Below are 23,851 nucleotides of genomic sequence, written 5' to 3'. Positions count from 1 at the left end.
TTAGAATATTTAATATTATATATATTTAATATGCCAGACATTCACGTCTTCAAAAGATTGATAAAACTATAAAAATATATGAAGATAAAACAAGATCAGATAAGTATACACTATAATATATATTTATAATTTGATAATCAGATATTATTTGGTAATTACTGTTTCTCGAAACTTACGCTATTCTATTATCTATACTTTCAGGTAAAAAAAAAACGTATTTTTGATTGGCGATTAGATATGATAAATACAGAATTTTTATTTTTGTGAGTTGTATTTAATTTAAAAACTATAAAGTTAACATTTTTTTAAGTTTTTCAAATTTTTAATTAAAAAAAAGATGCCCAATGAAACAATTATAGTCTTCTACAGTTCTTCATCCAAATTGAAGTCCTCCTCAGGAAAATCTCCAACTTTTACATGCGCTGGCTTCACAAATCCACCATACTTTGGGGCACATTCAAAATATCTTTTACCACCGACACTATCGACAATACAACAAACATTAGAAAGGAAGATATTCAAAAATCATAATTGAATAAAATTAAATATATGTACCTTCCATCATTTTTGCCAAGAGGCTCATCATATTTAACACCGATCCACCAGCCTTCTTTAAAATCAGTTTTACCTAATAACAAAACTTGACATTTACACAGGTAATATAATATATTTTTAGTAAAAGTGTGAAATAAAATATATTTTTAATGAAAGTGTGACTGCAAACATATTAGAATTTTACTGACCAACGTATAAGATAGTAGCTCTTCGCTTTGGCTGATTTGGAACTGATATTTCACAGCGGTCTCCAACTTTGGACAAACTAGCTAAGCGTTCCTCTGTTTCTTCCTCCAATTTTTTTTCCTCTGCTTGTCTTTTCATGTCCTCCTCGTTGTATTTTCCTAGCTTATTCCTTTCCAAGAATGCTTTAACAGTGTCTGCCAAAATACAGAACACATTTTATTCATCATTTAAGATGCATGAAATCATTTTACAAGATAAATATAAAAGTCTCACCTGTCTTCTTAGCATACTCTTCCTCAGAGATCTCAAACTTTTTCACATGATTTAAATCTTCTGTAGTACATGAGAAATTATCAATAACCTGTAATTTCCTTATATTTCATTGGCAATCATAACTTTGTGCTTATAGATATGTGAAGTAGCCTCATTAAGACGCAAGCTTTCTGTAATATCCACATATTTACATGTATCCTCATTCCATCGTCGATTGGATATGATCCTAAGAGACGCTGTCCTTCCTCCAATTTGCAAACAAGCTTGTCATTCTTGTTATAAACTTCAACAATCATTGTAGTTGGATTACCACCAGTAAGAAGCTCCAGTTTGCCCTACAATTTCATCTTGTAAATTTCTACATGTACACTAACAAAAACTTTAGACAAGAGACGTCTCACTTACCTTAAATTCATCGATAGTTATACCTTTCTGAAATCGACGCTCCACCCAACGTGACTCTTGACCAGAATTTGTGATTGATAAATTCACAAAATCGGATGTGATTACGCTGCACGAGCTCATTTTATTTAAAGTAATTTATTCAGTTTAGGCTCTTCGATTCTTATTTTAAAGTTAGGATCAATCGACGCGTTTTTGCACGAAACGAACAAATCTAGCAGAAAAAAACGCCTCTCTGCCTAGTTCTGTCTTACGTTACGAACCGAGATATCGAACACAAACGTCAAACGTTGAATGGTTGAAATCATGGTGGAAGTAGACATGGGCTGCGTTCCGAAATTCACTGCCAGTACTGAAAATCTAGGTAATTATGAAGGAGACGGTCCTTCTCACCGATTTTGATAAAATTTTACATATTTGTTCATTTTGAAACATACATCAAGAATCTAAAAGAAAAAATCGTCGCTCTCAAGGGGATAAAAAGTTATAAAGTATTAAATAACGACGTTTGTGAGGTTAGGAAATCTGTCACACAGCAAAATTAATTATCGCACCTGAAAGTAAATGCTTAAAAGGGGGAGGGGCTTCGCCCCTCCCCCGCCCCCCCCCAAATCTAACCCAACCCAACCCGTGTCCCAGTTTTAATTCAAAAATTGTTTTGCGTGGAAGTTGAAAACCCATGTGGCGGGGGGTTTTCATAATATGAATAATTAATAATTGTTTTATTAATTTTGATTTGTTTCCGATATAACCACAAACTTTAGAATAGATTAATTAATTTTTACAAACAGAAATTTAAACGAAATCTAGTGTTTAGACAAAAAAATTACAATAAATCTAAATTCAAATCATTCTTTTTAACTTAATCTTTGATTTTTTGTGTTATTATTTAAAAAAATAAAGAGACTTACGTTTCAAGCATGCTTCTCGGTCTCCACGCTTTCGTCATCAATCGGATTACATTTGAGACAGCAATCGTCAATCCGATTAGCCTAGGGAAATTTTCTATACCTACGTTGAGTACCATTGTTCAATCCAATCCGAGATCCGATTAGTTATCGTAAACACCCAACGTAAAAAGCGCAAAGTAACTAGGCGGAAACTAGTGTTCCAGTAAAGTGATATCATTGGTCGGCACAAGTTACGCTTATGCAAGTTACTCCCCATGTGACGGCACCCTGAGTGTGCACTCGCCGCGCTGGCAATTGGACGTTTCGATTCGCGCGATGATGGTATCAACGGAAACACCTAATTACCTGCAGCGAGTGCGCACTAGTTTTCTCAGTGAAAAACGCTATTAAAATGAAAGATAGATGTCGATCACTGAACTCAATACATATTGGAAAGAGTCGTGGCCGGAAAAAAGCGATCAGAGGCCGATATTCATAGTCGATTCTTATTTCAAGATCGCTTTAAGTAACGTCTTAAGATGCTAATACGGCTCTCTGATTGGTTGATGACATCTTAAGATGATGCTTAAGATGATCTTAAGGGGATGCTAAAGTCGTTCTTTTTTACCGACCAAACGTTAATTTTTGGGCATGCCGTTCTTCTAATTGCATTTACAAATTTAAAAATCTTTTTCCACAATTAAAGTATAGACAGTAATGTATAATGGACGCTATATAAGGATAATGAAAACAAAAAAAATTGGAAAATTATTCTCAATTTTTTTTGTTTTCCTTATCCTTATATAGCGTCCATTATACATTACTGTCTATACTTTAATTGTGGAAAAGGATTTTTAAATCTGTAAATGCAATTAGAAGAACGAGAAGCTTGCCCGAAAATTAACGTTCGGTCGGTAAAAAAGGACGACTTTAGCATCACCTTAAATATAAGATTCGACTGTGAATACCGGCCATAGAGAGAAGGTTACGTTATGTTAGTTGTCTCTTTCTGTCGTAAGCCTTTTTTTTAGCGGTACAAGCATCGTCAAAAGTATGCTGATTGATGAGTTCAAATAACGATTCAGAGGCACTTTAGGAGGTATGACTAACTTTTAGATATGATTGTACCATCAAAAAAGGCGGGTTTCAAGTGCTTAAAAAGAAAAGAGACAATGGTAACCTCTCTCTCTGACCGGCCTTTTACACACGATTTCTATAGGACGGTTCTTTCCAGTTTGTATTGAGTTCAGTGATGTCGATAGATGTTTGAAAGTTAGCGAAAGCAAGAAGGAACGTTCCAGTGCAGTCTAGTGCAGGCATAGACACAATAAGCCTATGGTTGGCTCACAGTCATGCTATAATATGTACAAACCATTAGCGCCATTAGCATTCCATAATATGTATATATATATATATATATATAAGGTTAGAAATGGATAGAAAACTGTGATTCACGCATGTCGGAGTCGCAGTTATGACATGAGTTTGTTTACAAATCGTTTTCCTTTACATTATTGAGGCGGGGACATAAAACAACTTATGGATAATTGTATAGCGAATGAAAACGTTAATAATGATTTCCTTTCGCAATCTTATGCCCAAGGTATCGAAAGGTAAGTTAATTAACCTTTTTTCACTTTGTATGTATCTAAGGGCTTGTGTACAATAGAGAAATATTAGATATTGGGAGTAGGAATTAAAATTTTAGTATCAATTTTCTCAATGAATACTATAGATACATGATAAGTTATGCTATTTATATACAGAATACCCCTCGTCACCTCCGATTTTGATGAAATTAGGTTTATTCGACGCGTTTTTACATGAAATGGCAGGATCTCGCAGAAAAAAGTGTCGGACTCGGTCCCCGTGAACGGAGATATCAATGGTTAAAGTAGACGATAGTATCAGATAGTATTGGCAGATAGTATTGGCTAGAAAATCTGTCAGTGCGACGTACTGTAACGAACTGAGCATGCGTCGTGCATGTACCGTGCTAGAAAAAATGTGCAAAATTTGAAATTATATTCTGTTTTAATTATATAAAATACACTTGTATACTTAAAATATGATAACGTTGAAATCTTTCGCCCTACTAAATTAATGAGTATTGTATGCTAAAAATGTAAATTTAGTAAAAATTAGCAAAGGTCCCTATGCAAGGTATTGTTGTGAAATAACATTTCATAAAATTATTGCTACAATCTTCCGCTTTACTAAATTGATGAGTATAAAACAGATTAAATTAAAGCAGACAACAGATGTCTGCTCAAATTTGCTGCTAATTTACAAACTTTGTTCAGTTTGCTATCAAGGTCTTGATTTAGTGTATTCAATTTCCATTAGAATTCTGTTTTTCTCATGAACAACTAAGAATTGTGATTTTTCATTGCGTGCACATTAAAGCTGTTCTGTACTGATTTAATCTTAAGTGTAAAAATAAAATGCAAATATCTCAAATTATAAAATAAATACTTTACCAACCAATACAAAGTATATTGAGGCTTAACCTATTTATATAAATATATAAAGTATGATATATTAAACACACATTTTTACATCTTTGTGTATGACAGCTTTAATTAGTGCACCAGTGTGCAGTAGTGTGTCCACCTGAATTCGCAAATAACTGTTTCTTATATAATTATTTCTAATAAATATATTGTTGACTTGTATATAGGATTACTGGAACCAAAGACAGTATTTTTGATTTTCAAATACCAAAAGAACTTTTGGATGTTCGGGAGAAAACTTGGGACAATTTGTTCAACAAATATTCCGAGGAGGTAAGTGTTTCCTTTATTAGATTTAAGGCTGGAATTCAGTCTGTTCTTATATTTAAGATCATCTTGAATACCATCTTAAGATGTTGTCAACCAATCAGAGAGCAGCATTAGTATCTTGAGACATTACTTCAAACAATCTTCAAATAAGAATCAATTATGAATACTGGCCTGTCTTTGTTAAATAACTTTATGTTTTTATTAAATTACATTTGTGAACTCTTGTTACTTTGTTAATTACTCTATGATACTCATGTTTTGTTTGTAGTAAAAAATTTACACTTTATTTTCAGATGTCTGATGATATAGAGATAAATGTTGATACTTTAGAACCTGAAGAAGAAGGAGAAAAAGAAGAGGAAGAAGAAACATTTAGTGAAGAAGGATATAGTTGTGGACATCGAGGACCTATGCGTAAACCAGCAATTTTAGTACAATATTGGATAAATACTGGTAATCCACCATATAAGATGCTTCTAGATGAGAATGAATCATCTGAAACCGATTTGTCTTTAAGCGAGAAAGAAATGTCGCCTTTGATGTCTTTGGTCACAAATAGTGTACGTGCTGTAAATAATAATGATAGGCGAAAATCTAAAAATGACTCGTCCTGCAGTTCTGTGGACACTGCAGCTTACATTCTATCTAATGTAAATATTACAAAGAAAGCGGACACTATAGCTATTATGGAAGGTGCAAAATGCACTGAGGTTAATTCGTTAAAAAATATAAAAGTCCTCTTTAATAATAAGATTGAACATACGGAAATTACAAGAATCGATCAAGAGATGCGCAATGACGATGACGATGTTAATGTTGATGTTCCGTCTACCGAATTGCACTCAATGTCAAAAGGATATATCGCATCAGAAATAGATGATGGAGTGGCTGCTAATACCCAAGTATCTGCTGACACGATACAATCTAATATGTGTTTTCCCTGCGAGGATCAGATTGATAAATTCAATACCAGTCAAAGAAATTTAGATGTACAAACTATAAATGATATTGCATCTATTTTTCGACAATTTGATAAAACGTCAAAACGATTATCAGGGAATGATAAAAATAATGACGTTTTAGATCAGCGAGATAAGGCACTAGAAATGGATACTTTTGGCGAAAAACAAAATCTGGAAAATGTGTCCGAGATTATTGCGAAAGATACGAGCTCGATGGCTTTCCATCGTAAGAAATTATATACAGGCAGAGATTCCCCTGTAGATCTAATACTAACTGAGACACATAGTATAAATAGATTATCTCAAACAAGGCAAAATCCTACTTTACATCCCGCTTTGGATCCTGATGGTACAATTAAAAGGAAAACATTCTTAATTGACAAAAACAAAAGAAAACGTTTTGCTAAAAAAAGATTTATTTCTAATCGACATGAAACAAATAACAAAAATAATGTAAAGCATCGAGAAGTTAAAATTTTGGACCAATTACCTACGAATGTGTGTCTTGAGGAAAGCCGCAATGTCGCGAATACAAATATTTTTCCGAATAAAACGAACGTTTCACAGAATACAAATCTGCAAATCAATCGCACTTTACATCCCGCTTTGGATCCTGATGGTACGATCAAGAAGAAATTCTTAATTGGCAAAAACAAAAGAAAACGTTTTGTTAAAAAGAGATTTGTTTCTAATCGACATGAAACAAATAACAAAAATAATGTAAAGCTTCAAGAAGTTAAAATTTTGGAGCAATTACCTACGAATGTGTGTCTTGAGGAAAGCCACAATGTCGCGAATACAAATATTTTTCCGAATAAAACGAACGTTTCACAGAATACAAATCTGCAAATCAATCGCACTTTACATCCCGCTTTGAATCCTAATGGTACGATCAAGAAGAAAACATTCTTAATTGGCAAAAACAAAAGAAAACGTTTTGCTAAAAAGAGATTTGTTTCTAATCGACATGAAACAAATAACAAAAATAATGTAAAGCTTCAAGAAGTTAAAATTTTGGAGCAATTACCTACGAATGTGTGTCTTGAGGAAAGCCACAATGTCGCGAATACAAATATTTTTCCGAATAAAACGAACGTTTCACAGAATACAAATCTGCAAATCAATCACCCTTTACATCCCGCTTTGGATCCTGGTGGTACGATCAAGAGGAAAACATTCTTAATTGGCAAAAATAAAAGAAAACATTCTGCTAAAAAAAGTTTTATTTCTAAACGACATGAAACAAATAACAAAAATAACGTAGAGCTTCGAGAAGTTAAAATTTTATTGGAGCGATTATCTACGAATGTGTGTCTTGAGGGAAGCCGCAATGTTGTGAATACAAATATTTTTCCCAATAAAACAAACGTTTCACGGAATACAAATCTGCAAATCAATCGCACTTCACATCCTCCTTTGGATTCTGATGGTACGATCGAGAGGAAAACATTCTTAATTGGCAAAAACAAAAGAAAACGTTCTGCTAAAAAGAGTTTTATTTCTAAACGGCATGAAACAAATAACAAAAATAACGTAGAGCTTCGAGAAGTTAAAATTTTATTGGAGCGATTATCCACGAATGTGTGTCTTAAGGGAAGCTGCAATGTCGCGAATACAAATATTTTTCCCAATAAAACGAATGTTTCACAGAATACAAATCTGCAAATCAATGATAAACGGAAATCTCAAATTTGTGAAATTTCTAAAATTTTGACTCATAAAAATGAAGCAGCTGTTCGACCAGTTGGTAACAATTATTCATTGAGGAGTACCAGCTCTAAGAAAAATAATAGTCAAACAAGTGATACAATTGACATTATCACAAAGACTGGAAGTCAAGTTTTTGATAAAGTAGAGTTTGATTCTACATTTCAGCAGAAAATATTTCGACATAATTGTGGTAAAGTAAGCCGAGATGATAATAAGAGTTCAGTTTTAACTTTTACATCATCGGATGAAGACGATTTTGTTCGATCGATACATGCTAGAAAAAAATTAAAAGTGTCAATAAATGACGATACATTAGGCAAATCAAGTATCGCCGAAAAAGATTTATATGATCAGTCCAAATTTATTAGCGATAAAAACAAATATCGTTGTAATAGAAACTCAAGTATGGTAATTTGTTCGTCGAAAAAGACTGTACAAAAAGATATTGTATCAATAAAAGAGAAGAAAAAATATAGTGGAGTTGTCAAGACGAAATCTTTCAGAAGCAATAGGCGGGCGGCAACTGCCACCTCACAGGTTCAAAAAAATGAAAGATTTGAGTTTTTTGCAAGCGAGAATGATAACGACGACGATACTGCTGATAATTCAAATAAACATAAGGAAAGAATTTCATTCTTTAATGCTGAAAAAAACATAAATTATAACAGTAAAAGGCGTTCAAAGAGAATGATGAAGAAAAATGGGATAAATCATAAGGATGATATTCACATTATACTTTTCCAAACAAAAACATTTGACGCAAACTCCTCGGAGTTTTCTGAAGAAAGTAGCAGTTATACTTCACCTACTTGTAAAGCACTAAAGAGTTCTTCTTTTCACAATAGATTGCGATATAAACATAATCGTGTTGCTTCTAAAGCAATCCTTAATGATTCTATTGCGAAAAGACGCAGCAAAAGACATTTAAGCTCATCGAACTCTTCTCTTGAAAACCACAACTGGATGAAAAGCACAAACGATGTAAGAACTAGAACGAGGTCAGTATATAAAGAAGTTGAAACTAATAAACGATTAACTAATGAAAAACCTAATGGCGATTTTAAATCGAGAAACGATGAGTATTCCTCTTATCTTACAAGTGATGTACGGGACACGTCCATACAAGAAGAAACATTTTCAAATACTTGTCTTAAAAAAATTAATTTTAGCATTTTACCGGAAAATAAAGAAATCTTGGACAAATGTAAGAATTCAGTAGTTATTCAACAGGATGGCGTTACATCTACGGTAAGAAGATTGCTAACATTTCAAACAAAAAGTTATTACAATTCTTCCGATTCGAGCGAAACTTCGTAACAGCTTCCAAAAAAATATGGGGGGCGATACATTTGTATAAAATTTATGTAGATTATATAAATATATAAATAAATATTGGACATGCGAAATTTTAAATAAAAGTTATAATTTTATATGTAAATGAAAAATATAACGTGTACGGAACTAATATATAAGCTCATATCGAATATAAAACAGGCTTGATGTTTTAATAAAATGAATAGCATATTGTTTAGAGAGAAATAGGAATAATATAATAATTATCTCCTTATTTGTTCCTTCCTTCTTCCGTTTCCTTTTTCCCCAAACTTTTCTTCTTTTCTCACAAGTTAAGAAACTAGCATACATAGACCGCATAGGATTAATAGAATTATGAAAGAATTATTGTTATTAATTGTTACAGAATCAAAATAGTACATAGAAAATATATTTTCTATCTTATTTATTAAGATTTATTAAGAAATAATTTTTTTCTTGTCTCCTTGAAAATTAAACTTTTTTTCAAAGAGTCACGAATTAATTATATCTTAATATTATATTTTAATATTATATAGAGATGGGCATGTTAATTACAAAAATTGTATTGTAAAATTAAATAGAATTATAGACGTTAACATAATTATAGACGTTCTGTACACGTGAACATATATATTAAGAGTGAAAAAGTTTTGTCAGGTTTTCAATACATGTTGTAACCAATATATATATTTTTTAATGACCGTCTAGTGCGATTTTCTGCTACTGACGATGGACAATGTCTTTGTCTTTGGAATTATTTTGTTTAATTAAGACTTTAAGAGAACCTTCTTTTGGAAAGGAATTGTCACAGCACTCTCTACGCGCGAATACATATTATAAGTGGTTTTTATACTATTTCAAATATTTGTTCATCATTGTTACACATACCTGAAACTTTTCTTCGTTTATTTTTACTTTGATTTAAAACGTTCCTTTTCTAAACGATAACTGTTAGTATTGCTTTTTTAATGATATCTAATGTAATAAAGAAAACAACCCCTATTTATACAAAACGATTGTTGCGAAAAGTTTTTAGAAAGATTTCAATTTTTCACATTTTATGTGCATCACTTTCGAAAAGATTTTGCAAAAAAAATGTTATATGAAATTTTGCAACAGAAATGTTTCCCAGTTTCAAATTTGTTTCAAATTTCTAAAATCTTGTGTTGATATGAAATATTGCAATAAACTGATTGTTATTGGAATACTTATGATTACAATTTAGTGGCACATGTTATATCGAATAATAATTTATAAAGTTTGATTAATGTGACTGATAATTTTGAGATCGTGCGTGGTCCTCTTCGTGAACGTATTCTACCTTTGAAGAAAATATTATTTGATAGTCAACCAGCGAAGCATTGCTTCTTGGTCTTGAAAATGGTGGAATGCTCAATGCTTATGCCCTGCACACGGAAATATTTTGTAACGTCGTATGGTAGCTGAGGAAGACTCGAAGTGGAGTCGAAACGTTATACATTATTTGTGAAGAAAATAAACTGTTAACTTACGGATTTACAACCGCGATATACTCTTATTAGCCCTTTTATTTCCAATTTTTTGACAATTTAAGAATACCATTCTGTTATTTTGGATAGGAATAAATTTATTTTGGAATTCGCGCTTCAGTTTTTTCAAATCCATTTGAATCCAAAAAATACTCAGAGACTCTAAAATGCGAACTCGGATAAATTAAAATGAATTTTTATTTGATTCCATTTTATTTATTTTTGTTGGCTGGAATAATAAAATGGAATATAATATTTAATCTCAAAGAATTAAAGAGAAAACAGTACAAAAAAGAAGAAAATTTTATTGAAATAAAATTTTAATGTAAAAAAACTTTGCGTTTCTAGATCTCAAAATATAACTGTTGAACGGAAATAATTGTTTTCGATAATGTCTATGGCACATCTGTTTTGTGATCTTTTGAAATAGTAATAATTTGTTTCTGGTTTATGTGTTTGTTTTAGCCGACTATGTTCAATAATTACTTTTTCTGCTTTTACTATTACAGACGAAGAATCATAATTAATTAAACACAATTCGTCTAAAGATTCGTTATTCGAAAGATAATGTAATATTTTGACTGTAACTATAGGTTGCGTGCTGAATATCACTGCCAGTACTGAAAATCTACAGTATACATAATATAAACTGTAAATTTTCTACTGACAGAAGTATATCGGATTGCAGCCTAAATACAGAATTACCTATAACTATAATAATAGCGCTTTGCAAGCTGAATTCTTGATTTTTTATGAATTGTAATGCTTAAATTTTAACTTAAATAGAAATTATTTTTTAATAAATGCTTTACCTATCTATTTTTAAACTGAACAAACTTATTTTTTCAATAAGATATTTTAAAAATGATAAATGTTTGATTTTTTTCTACATAATCAGAGTAGATGTATCTTGCACAACTGTGCATCCTGAAATAACTTATGGTAACTGTAGTATTTTTAACATAAAGACATAACAAGTTAAAATTCTGTTATTTACAACAAAACTTTGCATACAGACATAGAATTTTCAGAAACAAAACACAATCTTTTTATTTGAACACCCACGGTCATCGATTCTGTCCTTTGGAAAATTTTCCATAGGCTACCTCTATTATTTCTGTTATTAGGTGACGTATTTTAACAATTGCTTATGGAGTTATTCGTTTAGTAGCCCGTTGTTTTTTTAGTAATGCTAATATGCCAATACATAATGACTGACAATTGTTATAATGCATTTTTACTTTTGAGCACTTCTAAACTTTTCCAAGGTTCACTTTTAACTTTTAATTATAATACACACTTCCTTATAAGAAATGTTGTACTTCATTATGACGTAAGAAAATTAAAGATATTCCTCATAATTCCTTAGTTATATAAAGCCTTTATGTCAAAAGTGGTGCGATTTCGGCAACCTTACTCTACAGTTGAATTTGTTACATCGTTGATGTTTGTTACGATTTCGACATCGAATCGATCAAAATTTCGACATACGATTTTCGACATTGATTCAACATCGTATCAATTAGACATCTAGCTCTGACTGTGTCGGAATGGTCAGTTTAACGAGACATGTATCTAGGTCACACTTTCTCTCTATAAAAATACGCAGAAAAAAGTGAAATCTTTCTTTAGTCAATCTTTTGCTATTTATAGTATCTACCATTACATCAGATCATCAAAAGTAGCAAGTATCAAAATATGCGCAAGAGACAAGAGACATATACGTGCGCGGCTTTGCGTGTGTGCGGCAGTCTTGGAGCGTTGCGCGTTAAGAGATACATGTGACCTTTTTAAGCTGTTCCATGGACATCGATGAAAATGTGCTTCGTAATAATGCTCCTCTTTTACCTGAAGAAGAACCTTCTGTTCATAACCTCCATCAACCTGGATATTATAAGGTTGCATTCCGAATTACGTTAAGTGTACCGTATCGAATTCCTAGCACTCTTCCCAGCATTGACTGCTTCTCTTATGAAAATGTTCTACAGATATTGTTTTTCAAAATTAATATGAATTATTATGCATAAACTATTCATAAAGTTTATAATTATTAAATTTAAAAGCTATGTAATAGATATTTCTGATAATTTAAAATATATATTAAAATAAATAATATTATTTACTTTTAAAATAATATTTTTACAATATTTATACAATATTATCAGGAGTGACACATAGAACCACTTTTTATTAGTATTAAATAATATTTCAGGAATATTATTTAATATTAAATAATATTATGCTCTCATAGGGAGTCCACTCAATGAAAGTCGCACAGGAAACCGTTCCGAATTCTGTAAACGCTTCATGCGCTTTATGCGCGCATTTAAGAAACTGAACGAATGCAAAGCGATTGTATGAGATTTTATTTTCACAGTTCTATAAACAAAAAATTATAAATTGAATAAGAATGCCTTCTACGGTCGCAGCTAAGTCTTCATGCTTGTATTGTTTGTGTGATTTTATATACTTTTCTCAAGTTTAATGAACTGCGCGCCGAATTAATTTTCAGTCATAACACAATTCTAAATTGAACAAGATTAAGTAATATCACGTATTATTAAATATTAACTCTTTTCCCCCTCTGAAAAAACTGTAAAAAAATTATTGCGAAAAATATCACCTCAGCCAGGGTTCGAACCTAGGATCTCCCGAATCTCCTGTACGGGTGTCTTATATAATATTTCTCGCAATAATCGACTATGAGGTAGAACGCTTTCCAAGGCAGCGTTTTAAAGTAGTAGAGAGAGATATTTTGACCGTTGCTGTATCAATACAAATTGAACAAGAATGCTTTCTACGGTCGCAGCTAGGTCTTCATGCTTGTATTGTTTGTGTGATTTTATATACTTTTCTCAAGTTCAATGAAGCACAATACACGCTCATATATATGTATATGTATATATATATATACAGGGTGTCCCAGAAAGCTCGCATCCCATTTTAAGAGCGGATTCTTTTGAAAATTCTAAGAAGAAAATCCTACTACAAAAATGTCGAGGGTATAATGGTTTTCAAATTATTTGCGATTAAAATTTACGAATCACTGAGCTGACATTTCGCGCGCTCAGGCATGGTGACATGACAAAGGTACCACAAGGGTACCTCTTGACATTGAGGTTGTCATATAAATACGCAATGACATTTATATTAAGAAATTACTACTTAGAAAACTTATTTGTACATTACATAAGCACAATTAATGTTTTCAACAAAATATCAATTTAATAACAAGATGTTACGATAGCCGTTGGGTCAGCTGTCAAAATAAGTTCATTACCATGTTCATGTGATAAGAATTTTTATGGTAACATATCGATAATATCGATAATTTATGTGATAATATGAAAAAGATTGAATATGTTGATAAAGTAGAATTCAGACATATCAAATTATGTCTATTTGACATTATCGCGTTTATATCAATTAAATTACCGATTTACATTTTTAATAGTTAAAAATGTAAATAAATTATGGATATGTTATCATTATCGATATGTTACCATAAAAGTTCTTATCATATGAACATGAACTTACTTTGACAGCTGACCCAACGGCTATCGTAACATCTTGTTATTAAATTGATATTTTGTTGAAAACATTAATTGTGCATATGTAATGACCAAATATGTTTCCTATAGTAGTAATTTCTTAATATAAATGTCATTGCGTATTTATATGACAACCTTAATGTCAAGAGGTACCCTTGTGGTACCTTTGTCATGTCACCATGCCTGAACGCGCGAAATGTCAGCTCAGTGATTCGTAAATTTTAATCGCAAATAATTTGAAAACTATTATACCCTCGACATTTTTGTATTAGGATCTTCTTCTTAGAATTTTTCAAAGATTCCGCTCTTAAAATGGGATGCGAGCTTTCTGGGACACCCTGTATATATATATATATATATATATATATATATATATATACACAGGGTGATTCAAAATAACCTATTGGTCTCGAAGCTGGCATATTCGTAATCGAATTCTGAGACGATTTTTCCTTTTGCAAAAATTTGTCCGGAGCTTAGTTTTCAAGTTACAATAAGAATTAGTTAGCGTATGACGGGTCAGGTACAAGTGGTAGACAGGGGCGGCGCGACTCACTGTTACACGTGGGTGTTTCCGTGGGGCACCTCCTGCGCTCAAATGACTGACAAAAGTACATGGACAGCACATTCCTATTTAAACTTTCTCTCTCTCTCTCTCTCTCTGTCACTTTAATTATGCTACATTTAACTTGTCAAATTTCGATCTGTTATCCGGCCGTCAAATATCGGGATAACCGTGAAATCTTCAAGTAAGTTTACATTATTATAATAAATGTACGCCCGCGAATAATAAAAATTAATGCAAATTAGATTACTTAAATGTGCACTTGCAAGTTAAAAGTAGCACTTTTAAAACGCACAAAAAGGGATAGAAAGAAGAGTGAGAGAGAGACGGGGGGGGGGCTTTGAACAAATTTAAGCACGTTTACTTACGCACACGGCGATCAGCTTATTGTTTCCACGATGCGACAGTTCAATTTAAATTTGTCCTTCATCCAGATCTATCCCTCAAAGTTGTTTCACCACATTTACACAAAAAACAACAAAAAAACAACTAAATTTATCCAATGAACCAAATTTTTTAACGTCTGAAGTTAAGTGAATGAGAATTATGAACATTATGATTAACGTATTCATTTCCATATAAATTATCGAACTCATTTGCAAAGTATATTAATAATTCATGAGCATAATCAATATTCTTCTATCAAATCATCACATATCAACATTCGAATTGTGCAATGTAAAGAAAGGAAATGGAGAAAGTACTGTTCTTTTAAGAATGGTTTCATAAGCCATGGACCATAATAAAGTAAAAAGGTTCTTAGTTCAACAGCTTTCCATCTTTCATATTCCGTTATTTGTCTCGGTTTTCTTGAAAACTCATAAGGAGTTGATTCGTATATTAGTTTCAATTTTTCGTTAATCATATAAATATCCTCTTTAAATAGACGAACTTGTTGATTACCTTTAATCCAAAATCCTATTAAACGTTTCATATTTCCTAGTAACACCAAATGCATGTAATCTAAAGGAACTGATGTAACAAGATCAATTTTCAAATCACATAAAAGAGATGTTTGTTTGTGATAATCTTCATCAGTTTGAGAATAAAATTCGTCATTAGTTCTTAATTTTAAATTTAATTCTGGAAAAGTCATTCTGTTATGTAGAAACTCTCCTTCAGCATAACATTTTGTACAACTTTGGCATGAATTGAAATTTTTTATACATAATATGAAGAATTTTGCAGGAGCATCGCAAAGAATTTTACTAATGGTCACTTTTATAATTCTATCATTGAAATTTAAACCTTCTTTTTGTAAAATTTTCATTTCTTTAATAAATCTTAATAGGAACGTATTAGAATTATTTGGCTTACTTTCTCCGTGATATATACCTATTGGAAATGGTTCTACTTTTTCAAGTTCGTCTATTTTTATCAAGATAGGCCAAAACTGACTATTGCTACTTTTTGTAAGAGGAAGTCCATCAACATTAATCGATATATTAACTTCATTACTTTCAAAATTATTCTGCTTTAATTTCAATGACAACTGTGATTTTAATCCAAAGTGATAATATTTCCCGGGATCTAAATTAATGATTTTATTACTTATATTGTTGAGTAGGAAATTATAACATTAATGATATATTACTGATATATTTTTACTAATAATTTCTTTGTTATGTCTATTGAGTTAAAATTATCATAAATTGTAAATAATTAATTCTGAATTTTGAATATTTAATATTAGATTAATTAACCCTTAAATACACCAATCCTCTAAAATACGGAAACACATTTTTGGGCCCGGGAGACTTTTTCAACTTTGAGAAGCAATAACTTTGATTACAATCTATATTTTTCTATGATTTTTTTTTAAAAACAAAAGTTCAAAATCTCAGGAGTGTGACTGCACAATCGGCATTGCCGAAAAACAATTTATTGTGAAGTTATAAAAGGAAAATCATTAAGCAAAAATGAGAAATTGGTCAAAAATCCATTTTTCTTTCAAAAAATCATATTTTCGCAACAAAAAACGTTTAAGGACTTTTAAATACGGCGTTTTAAAGCTAAAGAGTCACACTTTCAAAATAAAATTTGGCAAAGTCATTTCTGTTTAAAAAGTAGAATTATATAACATGGAAAATATGAGGTATTTTTGGGCATCTAAAAATCCACTTTTTAAAAAAAAATCATATCTTTGCAACAAAAAACTTTGAAGAACTTTACAATATGGCGTTTTAAAGCTAAAGATTCATACTTTCAAAAAAAAATTATATCATTGTCATTTCTATTAAAAAATGTACTTATGTAACAAGGCGAATATGAGGTATTTTTTATTAAATTGTTTCTAAAATTGAAAATTGATGTGTTTCATGATATACTTCGGAAAAATCCCTTTTCTACAGCATTTTATAGTATTCCAACTTTATACGGAATATATGCGAGTAACATCCGCAAACCTACTTGTTCGAACGTATTTTGTCCAGCTTTTTTATGTAAAATACTCACAAAAAAAGTTTCACTTACACACTATATGGGTCGCATTGACTCTAACAAAACTTTGCTGCCGTGCCGTTTGAATTCTAGTTGACCAAAAAAGTTGATCAACCATATCAATCGAAAGAGATTTCAAACTTTTTTTACGTCTTGGTCTGAAGCTCCTATCTCATTCCATCTTCACATAGCAAGCGTTCAAAACTTCATATATGGGGTCTCTCAGACCCACTTACGTGTTTAAGGATTAAGATTAATGTTAATTATATTAAATGATCTATAACAATTTACATTTAATTGCAAATACTTTTATAAAGCATTAATGTATATTCAGCATATGTGTTTTGTGGCAAATTTTTCAAATGTGATATACAAAAAAATTTCTAATTATGAAATTAGAGCTATTTCTATTCTTTCAACTTTTATACTTTTTTTGTTTATATATATTTTAGTTTAAAAGCTAATGGCTAATATATTTATAGGTAGAATTATAGATTTAATTAAAAACTGTCTTAAGTAATCATAACAGCCTCAGTGATCGAGTTGGCTAAGACACCCGTACCGGAGATTCGGGAGGTCTCAGGTTCGAACCCTGGCTGAGGTGATATTTTTCGCAATAAATTCTTTACAGTTTTTTCAAGGAGGGGGGAGGGGGAAGGGTTAATATAGATGCTAGTGAGCATCAAGTATTATTAAATTAATTTTAATTTAATAAAAGTGATATTACTATCTCTTATTCGATTATAACTATATTATATGACCGAAAGTAACGGCGCGCAGTTTGGTTAAGTCTGAGAAAGTATATAAAATCACACGAATACATAAAAGCATTAAGATCCAGCTACGACCAAAGAGGCCTTCTTGTTTAGTAACTGTGTTACATGTATTGCTCGAATATCTTTTTAATTTGTCTTAAGTAATATTTTAATGCTAATACAGTTCTACAGTTGATTTATAACACATCTTAAGACTATATATATATATTTAAAATAATCCCAAATATAAAAATAGACTACGAAAATCGTTTAATGATCCAAAGATCATTTTAAACTTATAATTATGGCTAAATATAATTATTAATCAAATATTTTAATTTTATAAAAAAAAACTAATTTGCAAAAAACTAACCTGTGTATTATAGTTTAACGTCGAACACACTATTTTTAGATTCAATTCCCCTTTTTGTTATTGTTCATGGAAGTATAGCATTAGCACAATAAATGAACCATTAAAAATTTTCATTTTCCATAAAATTCTTTCCACATGATACCTAGGTCTTGAAAGTTAGAATGTAGAGTTGAGTCTTCCCTGTTTGAAGTAGATGTATCAAATGATCTAATTTAAGGAGATTTTATTTTACTTCTATTTTTGTTTTAAGTTCTTTGAAACAAAGTTGTCTTCACTTGAAGAATGAATCTTTTTCTTCTTTTATCTCTAAGTTTATTAATATCGTTTCATTATTATTGTCATTCGTAGAAATAGTAGCTACAATAGAGAAACTCAAATTATCATTTTCTTTGAATGTCCTTTTACGTGGTAATTTTGCTAGAGAGTTTACAAAGTTTTTCTTATTTAAAGTACATTTATCAAATAATCTTATTGTAGGAGGGTACCTTATTTTACTTTTATTTTTGTTTTGTTTTTGTTTCCTTAAAATAAGACTTTCTTCACTTGAAGACCAAGTTTTCGATATTGTTTTTCTTTTAGGTCTACATTCATTATCTTCTTTCGAATCTATAAATGAGATGTACGAGGTGTGTTCAAAAAGTATCGCGAATTTTGTGTTTTTTCAAAAATTATTTATTTATTCATGAATATCTATTTTGTCCCCTTCAAAGTAATCCCCATGAGATATTATACACTTGTGCCAACGGTTTTTCCAATCTTCGAAGCACTTCAAAAAATCATTTTTTTTTATCTTGTTCAGCTCCTCCTTCGATGCCGTCTTTATCTCGTCAAGCGTAGCGTAACGTCGTCTTTTCATGGGCCTCTTCAGTTTAGGGAACAAGAAAAAGTCACAGGGGGCCAGATCTGGGGAATACGGTGGCTGCGGCATCATTAGTGTGTTGTTTTTGGCCAAAAAGTCGCGCACAAGCAACGATGTGTGAGCAGGGGCGTTATCGTGGTGCAAAAGCCAATTTTTGTTCTTCCACAAATCCGGGCGTTTCTGGCGGATTGCTTCGCGCAAATTGCGCATAACTTGCAGGTAATATTCCTTATTGACCGTTCTACCCTGTGGCAAGAACTCATGATGCACCACGCCCCTGCAATCGAAGAAAACTGTCAGCAAAACTTTCACATTCGACCGAACTTGGCGCGCTTTTTTCGGTCTTGGTTCGTGCTTCCATTGAGATGATTGAGCTTTGGTTTCCACGTCATAACCATAAACCCACGATTCGTCACCAGTTATGACCCTCTGGAGCAAATTTGGGTCGTCGCGGACAGAGTCCAACATCTCATTAGCAATGTTCATGCGATGCTGTTTTTGGTCGCAATTGAGCAATTTTGGTACGAATTTCGCGGCGACCCGTCTCATGCCCAAATCATTGATAAAAATCGAATGGCACGAGCCAATCGATATGTTTAGGTCCTCAGCAACTTCTCTAACGGTGATTCGACGATTGGCCAATACCATTTTCTCCACTTCATTAATTTTTTCGTCTGTTGTTGAAGTGCTCGGGCGTCCGGCACGCTCTTCGTCGTTCACATCTTCTCGGCCTTCTGAGAACATTTTGTACCACCGATAAACGTTGCTTCGGTCCAAGGTAGCTTCTCCGTATGCCACAGTCAACATTCGGAATGCATCCGCGCACTTAATTTCGTTTTTCACACAAAATTTGATACAGGTTCTTTGATCCATTTTTTTGAATAGGTAAAAATCGAAGACGATCCAAAACACGTGCAAGCAAAGCAGCTGTCAACAATTAAGTGAACATTCAAAATGGCCGAGCTTGTCGGCATAAGTGAGAGACATGAGTACCAACATAACGCCACAAAAAGATCGAAATTCGAATATACGTAACCCGCGAAAATTCAAAATTCGCGATACTTTTTGAACACACCTCGTATATACAGCTTTTGATAAGTGAGATCGAGCTCCTTAAGATGTATCTGCAATCAAGCAAAGTACATCATGTGATATATTGTGTTTCTATCTTTTTATATAATATTTTAAATAAGATGATAGATTTGTGTTTTAGTTAGAACCAGAGATATCTGTAGGCATTTGTGAATTCAATATGCGTGTGTTATGCAGCGTCTGTAAAAAATTAGGCATATGTATTTATAAATACCTACATCACAAAAAAATATACATAAAATAGAAAATACCCACTTGCAAAGTTATTTGCATCAAATAGTCTTTTGTCACCGACATTCTCTATAAAAGTAACATAGATTTATGCATATTAATTTTTTGATGGTTTTGCAATTATTCATCACCTCCGTTTTCTGTTATTGTTTATTGAATTGATAGAAAGTATAAGTTTGAACTAAGCTTAGAAACATACAAAACTTCCTTTAATTTGCATTTGTCAAATTCGATACTTTCTATTCCACTAGTTTGCGTAGTCTCTTCAGATTTTGCTACATTAATTACAGTTTTATTCTTTTCAAGCTTTTAAAAATATTCTTTTTTATTTGTTATATATGATAAGCTATAAATTTACAATCCAAGCATCATTATCATTCATTTCACTTGTTAATAATGCAATTTTGTTTGCAAATTTATTCTTTTGCTTCTTATTTCTAAAAAAACATTTTTCTTCATGTTTATTTTTCTTACAGATATTACCTCTTTTCTTTGTTAAATTACCTTTCTTTTTGCAAAATTTTGTCATATGTCCAATTTTATTACCTCAATTAGGAATAATGAAGATTGCATTCTATATCCAATTTATTCTATTCTATTTAGATTGTTACAAAAATGGCCAATATAATGAAATGGATGAAAAACGAGAAGAAGGAAACGATGGCAGTATGGCCAGAAATTGTTGAAGATCTTACAAATTTAAGTGAGAATACCATCGTAAAAGAAAAAATGAAAAAAGTAAGTAATTATCAGAGTTGGGAAGTTATATTTTTTGCTATAAAAAGTACACATTAAACATTTCTGTTACAGATATTAGAATACAACGTTCTTGGCGGTAAGCTATTTAGAGCGTTAATTTTAGTATACACCTTCCAATTAATAGCAAAGGAACATATAAAAAAAAATATGAGTATATTAATATGCATCGTAGGTTGGTGTTTAGAACTGGTAAGTAATTTTGTAATGTATACGTTCTTTTTTTATGATATGTTTTTAAACAATTTTTAAAAACACAGATGCAAGCTGCTTGCCTTATGATTGATGATTTGCAAGATAAATCATTACTTCGGCGAGGAAAGCCGTGCTGGTACCGATGTGAGAAAATTGGACTAACAGCAATAACAGATGCTCTAAAGCTGGAATATTCAACAAATTATTTAATAAAAAAACATTTGAAAGAAAAAGAATGTTACATAGATCTTATGGAAATGTTCAACGAAGTAAGTAAAAATATCTTTTTCCAATTATATGTATATATTATACCGATGTATGTACCGATTATATAATATAAAGTTAGATATGTTAACTCATTTGTTTTTTCTTTTTATTCATCAGATTAAACTCAAAACAATAAATGGCCAGTTATTAGACTTGGAGTTATCCAGCAATATCAAGAAAAAGCCAAATTTGGAATTATTCACAATGGACCAATATAATTATATTGCTACACACAAGACGGCCTATTATTCTATCTTTTTGCCAATAACAATAGCAATGCGTTTGGTAAGAAAAATTTAGATTTTTCTAATCAAAAGTATTTTCTTGAAAATAAGTAAAAAATTTTTGAAATGTTTGTTATTTGTTGTAGGCTGGAATAAAAGACCAAAAAAATTTTATGCAAGCAAAATCAATTTCATTAGAAATAGGACGTTTGTTTCAAATCCAAGATGACTTCTTGGATTGCTTTGGAGATTCAAAAGTCAATGGCAAAGACGGTACTGATATTCAGGATGGAAAATGCACATGGTTTGTTGTTGTGGCTCTCCAACGAGCTATTCCGGAACAGCGTAAAATTTTAGAAGTGAGTGAACTTTACCATTAATTAGATGCACTATTTTATCATGCTGTTATATCAATTTTTTTCTTGCTTATGCAGGAATGTTACGGCTTTTGGGATTCAAAAAAAGTGCAACGTGTAAAACAACTGTACGCTGATTTAAATTTGCAAAAAGTTTACATGTTATATGAAAATAAAGTATTTAATTTATTAAATATACGTATAAAGCAGATGTCATGTGAAATTCCACATGAGATTTTTTTGAATTTATTAAAAATATTTTATCAAAGAAAATTATAAATAATGTATATTGAAAAAAGAGTAAAATGTATTCATATTTTACGTATTCATATTTTATGCCATGTATTCATATTTTATATATTCATATTTTATATATTAAATATTATACTTATGCACATTAACCTTTAACTGATGTTTTCTTTTAATATTTGAAAATAAATTACCTTTAAAATTTTTTTAATTAATATACAGGGTGTCAGGTAAATACCACCCCTGTTTTCGTGAATTGATAGATCAAGTAAAACTGAGCAGAAAAGTCCTTTACCATTATTTTTTAATACTAGCGGCCGCCTACGTTTCGGCGACCGGCGGGCGGTCCTTGCGCGCGGTGATACGCGCTTATTCGAAGACTTTATTAATTTTTATCTCGTTAACTGTGGCGAGTATTAAAAAATGGTAAAGGACTTTTCTGCTCAGTTTTACTTGATCTATCAATCCACGAAACCAGGGGCGGTATTTACCTGACACGCTGTATATCCATCGTAGTTATTTGGGATCCATTGTTTTATAACGGCCCTTATTCCTTTGAACATTTACACTATATAACCAATGTTACAAATATTTGTATTACTTAAAAAAGTTCATAGCGGTTTTTATAGTTTCGCGGTTTCTTTTATTTAGTTGCTATTGTGTATTTTGATATCACAAACGTCGCGGAATTCTCATACGTTGACACATTCGCATGTTTTGATATGTATGTACGCATACCGTTGCCGGTCCGGTCTTCGCGAGTTTTCTCCGTATGCTCCGGGGGCGGGACGGGATTTCTCCGTCCCCAGACTTAAGCCCAGTCAGGCCAGTCAGCGGGCTAGCGGGGTGAAAGGTGTCCTCTACCCACGCTACGTCTAGAGACCGAGGCGCTTTGCGCCAAGCCTAGGCCTAGAGGGCTTTCGGAAGTAATGCCAATGGCGATTGCTGGGGGCCCCTTGCCAAAGGCCAGGTCTAGGACATCCATAGGGGTTTTAGGTGTGGGTCTCTCCCCAATTAGTGGGGAGAAGTCAGGACTCACATCCAGTCCCACAATTTTTTTAAATGGAATGCTTTTTTTTTATTACAGAATCTAACAGCTGGTCTCAAGAGCTGTTCAAATCACTATAATAAAGTTATTTTTTCTTAATTTACTTTCCAAGTTATAACGTTTAACATTTCTATGGCTCTAGCAAAAAAACTGTACACGAGCTTACTATTCAAAAAATATATTTTTTATAAAAAATTGTTTCAGATAAAAGTTATAAGGCATAAAATGGTTTATCTTCTAATGATACCAGTTTGACCTCGAGAGATGTCGCCAAGGCTAGGTGGAGGAAAGTGTCGTTTAAATTTTTT

At 31.8% G+C, this 23,851-nt stretch overlaps 3 protein-coding genes across 3 annotated transcripts; 2 read left to right on the top strand and 1 right to left on the bottom strand.

The window, feature by feature from the left end:
• Nucleotides 1–231: 231 nt before the first annotated feature.
• LOC105198638 (tubulin-folding cofactor B) lies at nt 232–1,956 on the bottom strand. Its single transcript, XM_011165418.3, has 6 exons — nt 1,420–1,956; nt 1,206–1,349; nt 1,015–1,102; nt 744–935; nt 556–628; nt 232–481 (listed from the first exon to the last, which is right to left on the bottom strand). The coding sequence occupies exons 1-6, from the start codon at nt 1,537–1,539 to the stop codon at nt 364–366; spliced, it is 735 nt and encodes a 244-aa protein (XP_011163720.1). The 5' UTR covers nt 1,540–1,956; the 3' UTR covers nt 232–363.
• Nucleotides 1,957–3,364: 1,408 nt separating this feature from the next.
• On the top strand, nt 3,365–10,596 carry LOC105205727 (uncharacterized protein MAL13P1.304). Its single transcript, XM_011175221.3, has 3 exons — nt 3,365–3,919; nt 4,987–5,092; nt 5,383–10,596. The coding sequence occupies exons 1-3, from the start codon at nt 3,846–3,848 to the stop codon at nt 9,076–9,078; spliced, it is 3,876 nt and encodes a 1,291-aa protein (XP_011173523.3). The 5' UTR covers nt 3,365–3,845; the 3' UTR covers nt 9,079–10,596.
• Nucleotides 10,597–21,063: 10,467 nt separating this feature from the next.
• Nucleotides 21,064–22,510, top strand: LOC105199777 (farnesyl pyrophosphate synthase-like; the record flags this gene model as incomplete). The annotated part of the gene is made up of 6 exons (XM_026134500.2): nt 21,064–21,186; nt 21,259–21,396; nt 21,465–21,668; nt 21,784–21,951; nt 22,037–22,249; nt 22,325–22,510. Coding segments are annotated over exons 1-6 (1,032 nt in total), but the record flags the coding sequence as incomplete, so codon positions are not given.
• Nucleotides 22,511–23,851: the final 1,341 nt, after the last annotated feature.

The sequence above is a fragment of the Solenopsis invicta genome, chromosome 1 (genome assembly GCF_016802725.1).
Source record: "Solenopsis invicta isolate M01_SB chromosome 1, UNIL_Sinv_3.0, whole genome shotgun sequence".
NCBI classification, from domain to species: Eukaryota; Metazoa; Arthropoda; class Insecta; order Hymenoptera; family Formicidae; genus Solenopsis; species Solenopsis invicta.
The sequence above is the reverse complement of the archived record's forward strand: the minus strand, read 5'-3'. Positions and strand labels throughout refer to the sequence as shown.

Bases quoted from the DNA above. Each gene is read 5' to 3' on its own strand.
- LOC105198638 (XM_011165418.3), bottom strand. From the start codon at position 1,539: ATGAGCTCGTGCAGCGTAATCACATCCGATTTTGTGAATTTATCAATC. The intron at 936-1,014 runs GTGAGACTTTTA...GTATTTTGGCAG, and splicing joins AGAGTATGCTAAGAAGACAG to ACACTGTTAAAGCATTCTTG. The intron at 482-555 runs GTACATATATTT...TATTGTCGATAG, and splicing joins CTTGGCAAAAATGATGGAAG to TGTCGGTGGTAAAAGATATT.
- LOC105205727 (XM_011175221.3), top strand. From the start codon at position 3,846: ATGGATAATTGTATAGCGAATGAAAACGTTAATAATGATTTCCTTTCG. The intron at 3,920-4,986 runs GTAAGTTAATTA...ACTTGTATATAG, and splicing joins TATGCCCAAGGTATCGAAAG to GATTACTGGAACCAAAGACA. The intron at 5,093-5,382 runs GTAAGTGTTTCC...CTTTATTTTCAG, and splicing joins TCAACAAATATTCCGAGGAG to ATGTCTGATGATATAGAGAT.